At 46.3% G+C, this 10,541-nt stretch overlaps 1 protein-coding gene across 1 annotated transcript in view; it reads right to left on the bottom strand.

The window, feature by feature from the left end:
- Window positions 1–751: 751 nt before the first annotated feature.
- The window catches only part of CACNA1C (calcium voltage-gated channel subunit alpha1 C), a 657,609-nt gene continuing 647,819 nt past the window's right edge, over window positions 752–10,541 (bottom strand). The window contains exons 31-32 of the mRNA XM_049783035.1: window positions 3,610–3,642; window positions 752–910 (exon numbers count right to left, since the gene is read on the bottom strand). Of these exons, the coding sequence (XP_049638992.1) occupies window positions 752–910; window positions 3,610–3,642 (192 nt within the window). The remainder of the gene's footprint in view (window positions 911–3,609; window positions 3,643–10,541) is intronic.

Here is a 10,541-nt window from a genome sequence, read left to right as displayed (position 1 = left end):
TGAGGCAAGCACCCTACCGGTTGTAGTGATAGCTCTGGCCCTCTTTTGGGATTTGTTAAATGCATCCATAGAGGGCTTTCTGCAGGGAATAGAAGTTACAGCCACAGACCCTACTAATAGCCCTTGGAAAAGTTAGCCGAGCCCATAAGCAGGTACAGATGCAAGCGGCTAAAATGCCTTCTAGAATATAGGGTTAAGCCACCTGCTGGAATGCAGACAGCACAGAGCATCCAACTAGGCTTTTCAAATTTGGTCCACCACAAACCTTTCTGTACAGTTCATTTTTTTTTTCTTGATTTTTTTGGGCCACATCATATGACGCTCAGAAATCGCTCCTGGCTTGGGAGACCATATGGGATGCCAGGGGTTAGGGGGGATAGAACCCTGGTTTGTTCTAGATCAGCGTGTGCAAGGCAAATGCCCCACCGTTCCACTCCGGCCCCTGTCCAGTTCATTCTTGCAAAAATAAATAAATAAATAAATAAATAAATAAATAAATAAATAACAGGAGAAGGGGAAAAATATAAGAGAACCATGTGTCTTAGCTCTTAAGTCTTCTTGTGCCTGAGTCGGGGAATATGAAATCACAGGAAGTTTTGAAAGGGCACAAGACTAGGCTGATCATCTCATGTCAGACGTGAGGAGAGCAAGGCACTGAGGTGATGTCTGTGAGGGAAATTTGGAGCCTGAGCCCAGGTGGGTGACATGGGGTGGGTAGCCACCTGTTGCCCGATCATCAGGCCTCTATGCCTCAGCAGTGCGTATTGGGGGGGGTGGCTACCTGGAACGACTTGATGAAGGTCCACAGCAGGGTCCGGATGCCTTCCCCTCGACTCAGCAGCTTGACCAGGCGCATGACCCGAAAGAGGCGGAAGAAGGTGATGGAGATGCGGGAGTTCTCCTCTGCGTTCTGGAATCCATCGGCAACAGGAGTCGGTAGTTAACACAGCCACAGGGAGGGGAGGAGCAAGACGGGGTGAACCTTGCTCTGAGCAACACAGCTCTTGGGGAGAGGAGGTCCAGAGCGGGTTGGCTGCACTAGGTTTTCCCTGGCAACTGTCCTCCCACCCGGGGCCAGCAGTGGGGAGCCTGACACCCGCTTTCAGGAGGGCCACTGGGCCTTCCCGTCTCTCCCTGAGCCTGGGACCGGGTTCCTCTGTTCCTCCCGATTTCCTTTCTCTACTAGAACTAGTGCTGGTTCTCGAAGGGCTCTGGTTCTTCATAAGGGGGTGCTGGGAGAGGCATAAACCCCAATCCAGTTGCTGGGGGAGTGGCTTTGGGGAGTCCTAGAATGAGGGAGAGCTTATAAAACTTGGGGGCTGCCTGCTGAGGGTTCTACTGTCCTGGAGCTCCTCTCTTGTCCTGTTTGATTTCCCAATGCACCCTGGCCCTGTCGATGCCATGCTAGGCTGCAGGAAGGCCAGGACGGGTGCTGCTTGGTGCTGAGAGAATGTTGGGCTTGCATCCTTGACTGCCTCGAGAGCTCTGAAGCTGGTGCTATGGTTTTGTAGGTCTCCTGCTATAATCAGAGGAGCCTTGGAACTGGAGTGCATGCCTCTGGCCTCCCCCTGCCTGAACCCCCCTCTGTCCCATACCAGCAGGGAGGAGGGGACCCAGGAGAGCCACTTGCCTGTTCCCCAGAGCTAGTGCAACTCACCCAGCCCTGCCTGTACCAGGAGAGAATGGACCTTCGGACTTCCTGTTACAGCTCCTGTTGCCTTTTACCCCTCAAGGTAAGAGGGGGTCCTCTGTGGCCCTCCCCACTTCTGGAATCACTTCACTTCTTTATTCTTTTTATTCTTTTTGCTTTGGGGGTTATGTCAGTGCCTCAGAGATTTTTCCTGGCTCAGTTCTGGTTGGGTTCAGGAGATCACACAAGGTGCCAGGGATTGAACCTGGGTTAGCTGCAGGCAAGGCAAACACCTTACCCATCATACTATCCCTCCAATCCACACCTCTTCATTTTGAATCACTTCTAGTTCAGCACCTTGACAAAATCCATGTCTTGGTTGTACATCCCAAATGCCTCTCATTAAAGTTCCGGAGGGAATTTTAGCCTACAACTGTCACTGTCACCAAGGAAGTGTTGGTGGCTCCTGAGGCCCTTTCTCATTCCAGTTTGGAATCCATGGGGGAGGCAGAGCAAACAGAGCTGCCCCACTGGGAGCAAATCTATGCTCTGCCCTGACAGAAGTACTGCTGCGGGTAGTGAGGTCACCTTGGGAAGGAGAAGGTTTGAGGGTCTGGGCCTGCTCTGTGGCCAAACGGAAAGGAGGGGCCCACCTCGCCTATGTCTTTTAAAATCTTTGATGCCCTTAATCTCGGTCTTTCTGTAACCTGTATAGCTACTTGAAATTCTATTTCTCTCTTCTTAAAAGGAGGCTGTGTATTCCCCCAGGATTTCACAGAAGAGGCCGGGGTTTTATAACTCAGCTGTCAGTTCCACCATGTTCAGAAAAAAGGAGAAAAAAAATGAAGAACAAGCTCAAGTGGCAACTTCAGCTACCAGTGTCAGAAGCTGGAGAAGTGGAGCCACAGGGACATCGGGATAGGAATCTTTCAAAAACAGGAGTCAGACAGCAGCCTTACTTCCATTTTGAGCTCCAGTTCCTCCTCAAAGGCCTTCATACCCTTTTCCTCATCTACTATGACAAACACATTTCCATTTGCATCCAACACCTTAGGCTAATAAACCAAAGGTCCTGCTAACAGGGGTCTCTTCAGGGCTCGGCCTTGCCCTGTGGGTTTCCTACCACCCAGCCAGCTCTGGTTCCCAAGGCCTGCTGACTTGAGGGGCTCACTGGTCCTCATCCCAGTCTGAAAAGTGTGACACGCCCATCTGGAGGTGGCTGTTCCAAGGAGACTTTTAGGTCATCCCGAGTGGGCAAATCCAAATTGAATCATAGACCTAATTTGCATCAGGAGAAATGCAATCAATGGAGGTGTTTTGTCTGCTTGCAGCCTGCTTCACTGCACTGGGAAGAACCTGATTTGAATATACTTTAGGGATCTGGAGAAATCCATAGTTAACCTTTGGAGGAGGGGGCTGGATATTCAACCATACACCGTGTAACACCAGCTTAAACCTTTTGCCCCGGTGTTTAAATCAGAGCACAGAAGGGCCTAGTAGTTACTGAGACTTCACAATGAGTGGGAAATTCTCCTAGTTTCTACCTTTCCACCTCCTGCCTAGATCAGCTTTCTCTCTGTTCTCCCGGAGGTCCTTCCATGATCCTCACAGGACCTGGGTAAAGACATCCCAGGCCAGATTAAGGCGAGAGCCATCAGCCCAGGGAGTCCTCAGGATATTTAACAGGAAGTGGCCGCTGGGTCCAGCTCTCTCCTGGTCACTCAATAGACGAAGATCACAGTGAATTACACCCTGAAGAAGAGCTCAGGGAGGTCAGAGAACACCACCACGCAAATAGCACTTCACAGCTCACACGGGTGAGCGGACAGGCAAGGCGCATGACAGACATGTGGCCACATGCATCCGGAGTGAGGCTGGGTCCCCGAGAGAGAGAAACTCGGGGGGTGGGTGGGTCAGAGTGAGGGGCACGTTAGAGGAAGTCACAGAAGCTGAGAGCGTGGTCTGGAGCTCGGTCTTACCATAAAGGGAGAGCATTGGGTATGTTCAGCTGGCTTTAAAGAAAGGCAGACAGAGATAAGCTGTAATGAGTCTCCAACGAAGAGGCCCCGGTTTTCTAGGTCTTGGCTAACACAGGAGCAACACAGTGGCCAGAGAGGGCAAAAGGCACAAGTGAAAGAAATGCAAAAGGCGGCCTTCCAGGTTTGGGGTCGTCGCCTTGAGTGTGGTTCTTGCTGCAGAGCTAGGGAGCCCATCCGGCAGGGATGCAGAAAGCATGCCCTTCCTGGTGACCGGCTCTGACCCCGAATTAAGTGACTGACACTCACTGGGCTTGGATGGAGTTTGGCCTTTTGTCTGAAATCAGCCCGAGCGAGCCTTTGAAGGCTCACAGCTCATGGACCAAAGCTTCCCCTTAGGCATCGCGGCTGAAGGAAAGTGAGCTCACTTTTGCCCAGTATGTCCCAGTCTACACACGTTTCAGCCAAAGAGCCGAAAGGCAGAATTGAGAGAGTTGAGAAGACTGAGTTTTTGTTATCACCCAGGAGGGTGGGAAGAGGTGAACTTCAACCTCCACCCCTACCTTTCCCATCATAGGAGGTAGTTGGCAAACAGACCCAAACTTAGAGTGAGGAACATTGGGCTACATGGGATCACGAGTGTGGAGCCGTTAATAAATGTAAAAGCCTCCCAGGCAATTCAAGATATGACATTAATACCCCGAGAAGCTGTCCTGCTGGGTCTGCCTTCTGGGCTCACTCGAGGAAAGGTAGGCAAGGGAGTTAGGTACAAGTGACCTTCTCTGCAGTTCTGGAGCCTCTCTCCAGAATGATGGCTGTGGCCCAGAGAGCACAGCCCTGGCTGATTCTTCTGAGACTCTTTCTAAAACTCTCAACTCTCTAGCCCATGACTTTGCTTTTACCCTCCACTTTCAGGTGAGTTGCTCTTGTGTTTCTGTTATTAAGATAGAAGAAATAAAACGACTTGTGGGATTCCCAAAGAATGGAAATGTGCACCACTCAACATTTGCTTGCAGACTAGAAATACTTCTTTGGTAATAGGTTTCTCAGTAACTTCCTTTTTATCCCCATAGCCAAGCAATAGGATGTCTTTTTTGGGGGGAATGGTGGAGAGAAAATGGGGGAGGCAATGGGAAGACAAGGCAAGGGATTCCTCTACATTCAGGCACAGAGAACATTCCAGATTCCAGTTTTAGTTTCATGAGGAATGCTGGCACTTGGCTAACCCATGTGCCTAAGGGGTAAGTGGACATTTAGCCGGAAAGCTGATACACACACACACACACACACACACACACACCTATACACACAACGTTCATGGTCAAATGTTCATGCCCTGTGTGTTTGTACATCAGGAGCTCTGTGTCTCTAGGAATTGGGTGACCCAGCTGAATCCACAACACCTAAAGTGCAGGAGAGCTGTCCCCAGCAACCTGGCCCCATTGCCTGACTAGAAACTGCCAAGTGGACTCCTAAAAAACAGGGTCCAGTACTGGCAGTACTCTGGATCTGTCTCATCTAGAGCAGGACAAAATGGATACCATCAGAGAGCCCATGGGCATCATCTGCCTAGTGAAGTGAACTTCCAATCTCCAAGAAAATTAAACCTATTTATTTCAGAAGTATTCAAAAATTTTATACCGATTCAAAAGAAAAGTACCCTGCTATTACTGACATTTTATATGGGATTTAAAAATATATTAAGTGTCTTTTTTCTTGCTCCATTTTAGCTTTTGTAGATCTTATTTAAGATCTAATTTATTTAAATGTTTCTTCAAATGGAGCCTTAGAACTATTGTAATTATGTTGATGATAGCCTGTCATTTGAATGATATACAATATTTAAAACTTTTGATTAAAAACTTAAATTTAAAAATTAAAATTATTTTTCACACCTGGCTGTGCTCGGGACTCATTTCTGGTTTTGCTCACGGATCGCCCTAGGTGGGCTTGAAAGATCATACAGGGCTTTGGGAATTGAACCCAGGTGGATCACATTGCTGAGTGCCCATGGTATTTAATATATTGAATGATAATCACCTCAATGCTCTTTTATAAGGGAGACTCTGAGGACACTAAAACCTAGAAGAGCAAAAGAAAGAGCAGATGGGGCTTTCTGGAATTCCTGTGTCGGGTTCCCCAGTCCAGTTGATAGGGACGTTTCTAGTCTTTTTTCATGAGGATCTGGAGACTCACTCATTAATTTTCTCTTAAAACTTAATTGGGAGCATTTAGAGGGCAATTTGGACTTGCTGGAGACTGTTAACTTCTCGCACTTGCCTGTCAGTGTGTGGGGAAAAGTATTTGTGAGACTCAGGGTATCAACAGTAGCTAGCTACTCACAATAAACCCAGACACTAATCAGAAAAGTTGTCCTGTCTGTCAACCAATCTAAAGACACAAGCTTTGCCTCAAACTATGCAGTGCTAGGATACTCCAACCTCCAAAGGATGTTTCTTAGATGACCCTTGGTGACAGTCTCCACTTTGGTTTCCTTGCCCGGTTGCAGTCAGGACCCTCTGGTACATACATTGTGGAGATGGAGACAGCCAGGGTCCATCTTGGCCACACTCACAGGTATTTGTGCTCGAGTGCAGGAAAAACATGCTGGTGAGCCTCCCTCCTGCCCCACCACCTAGCCCCACATTGTGAGAAAGTTATTACAGCTTCTGCTATTTTGTGAGGGAGAGGTGCAGACTTCGCAGTGGTCAGGGCTTACTCCTGGCTCTGTGCTCAGGTATCAGTCATGGTGGGGCTTGGGAAACCATTTGGTATGCCGAAGATTCAACTTGGGTTGGATGTTTTCAAGCCTTGTGCTCTACTCACTAGATTATTTCCGGCCCTAAATTCAGCATTAGTCAGTTATTTGAGTATTTATCCCACTAACCATTGGACCTTCAGTTCCCTAAGTTAATTAGTAGTTGATCTGTGAAAGAAGGAAATGAACAGACTTCCAGAAGACTGACACTCTCCAGCCGAGAAATCCTTCCTGCACCCTCTTCTACCAGGAGTCACAGAACAGCTGAGCTACTTACTCTCAACATTTTGGTTGAGTTTTTTAAGAGCTACCATTTCCACTAATGGAAATCCTGGGGTAAAGTTCGAAACAGTCCATTTTTTCATCTTTGTTTTCTAATGATCCGGTAATTTTTGAGAGTTTGAAGATATTGGGACAATTAACTTAATTTGCTCATGCAATTGGTATAAATGAAATGAGGTCATTACTCCATCTGTGAGACAAAGCTGGAGAATTTCAGAGTCCTGGTTAGTGTTCCAGCTAACGATCTAAGGGCAAATAGAACGGAAAGCAAATTGCCTCTTTTCAATATACTTATCCAGATTACCTTGGTTTGGTATGAGTGGCAATGATGGTAGGAGTGACAAGGGGGAGCTAAGGAGAGATGTTCTCTATGTAGCTATCTGAATTAGGCTTTGAGTGCAATTCGAAGTGGGACCTTGGTGATGAAGTCTTTGTTCTCGAACTAGATTTCCTGTGCCTTCTCATCACACTGTTGTATAGACATATTTAGGACCCTGAGAAATGGAACTCAGGGAAGGCCAAAGGCAAGTAGAGAGAGGCTTCTCCTCAGAGAAGGTTTTTATTTTTCTTAAGACAGTGGAAGTAAAAAACATCAGTAGACATTTCCCAATTGTTAACATGGCAATATTTTCCAGGAAATTGAAAAGATGACTGGAAGATAGCTCTTAGTTACATTTTAAAAAGGATATTTTCTTTAGTTTCCATTTTCCCCTTTTGTAGCACAGCCAGGGGATGAGAGTTATTGGACACTTACTTAGGGAGTGGGGTAGGTAGGCTGAAATACCCAGCCACACTTTTCCAAGAGAGTCTCTGGAAATTAAATAGACTAATTTTCAGAGAGCACTTTGGAGGGAAGAAACCAGAAATGTCGGGGGAATTGGTGGTGGAAAGGTTGCCATGGTGAAGGGGGGTGTTCGTTTTATGACTGAAACCCAACTACAATCATATATGTAATCACGGTGTTTAAATAAAGAAAAAGAAAGAAATCAGAAATGCACCTTGGACATGGTGCGTCACAGAGGCACAGAGTAACTAGAATAGCCGGGTTGTTCTGAAACTCCATATTTTTCTGAATTGTGAGTCAAAAGCCACGGTTGAAGGGGAGAGGTCGAGTCTCTTACTAGCTGTAAAATCCTTGTTTTTCTCTTGCCTAGAACACAGGACTGTATTTGATATAAAGTCCATTGCAGACCAAAAGAAGGTCTGTGTGCAGGTGGAAATTCCTCCCTGCCCTCCTCACAACTTCTGTTTCTCTGCCGTTGATATCTTTAATCTCATCTCAGTTTAGTCTGGAAGTTTGGCTGAGAGCCTGTCACAGTCTGGCAGAAGAGATAGGGCCCTGCTGGTGGGTGAGACCATAGTCAATGTAGGCTGGGTGAGGCAGACTCAGGCTGGCTGGACTCAAGAGAGAAATGTGGGAATGACAAGTATCAGGGGTGTCTAGACAGTTGGACAACACCTGGCTGAACAGGAGAAACTTCTCTCTCAAAACAAGAAAAATGCACATATCTAGAACTAAAGTGGGGCTCTTACTGAGGTGAAAGAGTTAGCCTTTGAGCTTGCAGAGATTTCTGGTAAAGGTATTTTAAGGAGACCAAAATAAAATGTACTTTAAGTTTTATAAAGTTGAAAGTAGAACTAAGTTGCTAAGGGAACTGGAAAGCACTAGTCAACTGGGATATACAGAAATGGGAATGGGTGCCAATGGTTCCATATTTAAAAAAATATTAAGGAAACATAGCAATTGGAAATAATTCTTAAGCAGAGTTTCCATTTTGGTTCTGTGTCACTGGATCTATGGAGGCGGGCTGCTAAGAAAAATGAGACTGTGGACAATATTGGGGCGAAAAGGGCAAAGAATACATAAAGGTAAAGATGAGGGGTCCAGTTCCCTCCCTCTGTCCATTATGTTGGAAACCTACTGGATCTCATCTGTCTTTTCCAAGGTGAAATTTTAGCCAGGAGAATTTTCCTTCTTGAATCTTTGAAGATACAGGTGTTTGAATGAAATGTTCTTTCAGAACTTCCTTTGAGAGATTAGTGGTTCCCAACAAGAATGGAAAGCTATAGAGAATGGTTGGTGGTGTCTGGATCATTCTTGATTTTCTTCTTTGTGTGGTGACTGCAGAGAGGGTGTATAGTTGGAATCAACCTGTCTTATGCACCTCACTAGCACTAAGGCCAGCTTATGCGGCTAGAAGCAAGCCAAGCCTCTGGAGTGACAATATTATTCAACTGCAACAAGGTAGATCCCTGGGGTTTCCTACTAAAACCTTCCACTAACCAAGACTGATTACAAAATTGCTAGGGTAGTTTTATCTTCCTTTGGGAAGAACAGTCAGTATCATTCAAACAAGCAAAGGAAACCCATGGAGAACAAATGAATGAAATCATTGTCAGCCTTGCTAGCAAAGCTTAAACATTAGGTGAGAGAGGTGTAGAGAGAGAAGAAAGAAAAAAGAGAGAAGCAAGTGAGGAGAAAGAGGGGAGCAGAAAAAGAGAGGAAAGAAAAGTGAGAGAGAAGAAAGAGAATAATGGGAGAAAGAAGAGCTAAAAGGAGGGAGAGGAGAGAAAAGCTGAAGGGCAGAGAAGAAAGGGAGAGATAGAACAAAAGCAAGACAGAGTCAGAGAAGTAGAACAAGCAAACTTAGACAGAACCAAGTTACAGCCTGGAGGAGATCCTCCCATGTGGTTTTCAGCTGTCAATATAAATCAGTGTGTTTTTAAGGCTGTGAGCCCTTTTGAGCCTGCCTCATGTATAACTTTTCTCTCCAGAGGAATCACGTAGGTCCCATTGCTTTAGAGGTTATCTCATAATACACTTCACCACCTCCTCAATGGCTTGCTTAGCCTGAGAGAAGACTGAAGTAATGGCTAGTAATGCCAAGGCATCAAAGGCTGTTTGTTCCAACCAAGGGGTTGGATCCTTCTTATTTCCTATTATATGGAGAAGGAGAGGGTATAATGGACTGAAGAGAGATAAGAAATGGAATATGAAGGAAAGAACATGAAAGAAATCTAGAAGAGACTTGAGAGTCGTGGCTGAGACCAAACTCTCAGACTCTCTCAGTTCTCTCAAGCTCAATCCAAAAGTTCCATAAAAGATGTTCCCTGGGGACTTCCAGGTTATCCATAGGCCACTTCTCAAGGCCTTCGGGAAAACACATGGAAGTAATTTTGGGAAAACTCCAGTCACATGAGCTTCTTCTGCTCTAGGGCTAACCTGCCTGCCAGTCAGACTCACCCTACAGAGGCCTGAGGGCTTTTTAAACGTTTTGTTTACTGCCAGTAGTAGCCTTGTAGGGGGCCAGATCTGCTGCTCCTCTCTCTTTAGAGAGCTCTGTGGCCCTGCTAAATATCTTCGGGCCCAGCTTCCTTCTCAGAGGAAAGAACTGCTTGCTAGGGAAGTTCATGGTGAGATGACCATTTCCCTCACTCAGGAGTCGTGCTCCTACAGACCTACCTCAGCACACTAGCCATTTCATCGTAATTTTTTCTTTCATTTTCCGTTTTTAATTTTGGCCTGCACCCAGGGATGCTCAGGGGTTATTCCTGTTCTGAGCTCAGGAATTACTCCTGACAGTGCTCGAGGGATGCCAGGGGCAGAACCTGAGTCAGCTACATGAAAGGCAAATAGCCTACCTATTGATTTATTGCTCCAGCTCCAGCCAGCCATCTTTAGGCCCAGCATTGTCCTTCCGAGATTCAAACTAACAATGAATTCTGGAGAGCAGCTCATTGAGTCACTGCTACTTCAGTAGATAACTGGACTGGAGTGGTTTCACTTTGAAGCAAGACACTTTGGTGGCTTAGATTTTTGGGGGTGTGTGATAAAAGGCACTGGAAAATAACTCGAAGCAACAAAATGAGAAACCCTCACCAGGAAAATGGATAT

Source organism: Suncus etruscus, chromosome 11, assembly GCF_024139225.1.
Source record: "Suncus etruscus isolate mSunEtr1 chromosome 11, mSunEtr1.pri.cur, whole genome shotgun sequence".
NCBI lineage: Eukaryota > Metazoa > Chordata > Mammalia > Eulipotyphla > Soricidae > Suncus > Suncus etruscus.
Note: the sequence above shows the minus strand (reverse complement) of the source record. Positions and strands in the feature narration are given on the sequence as shown.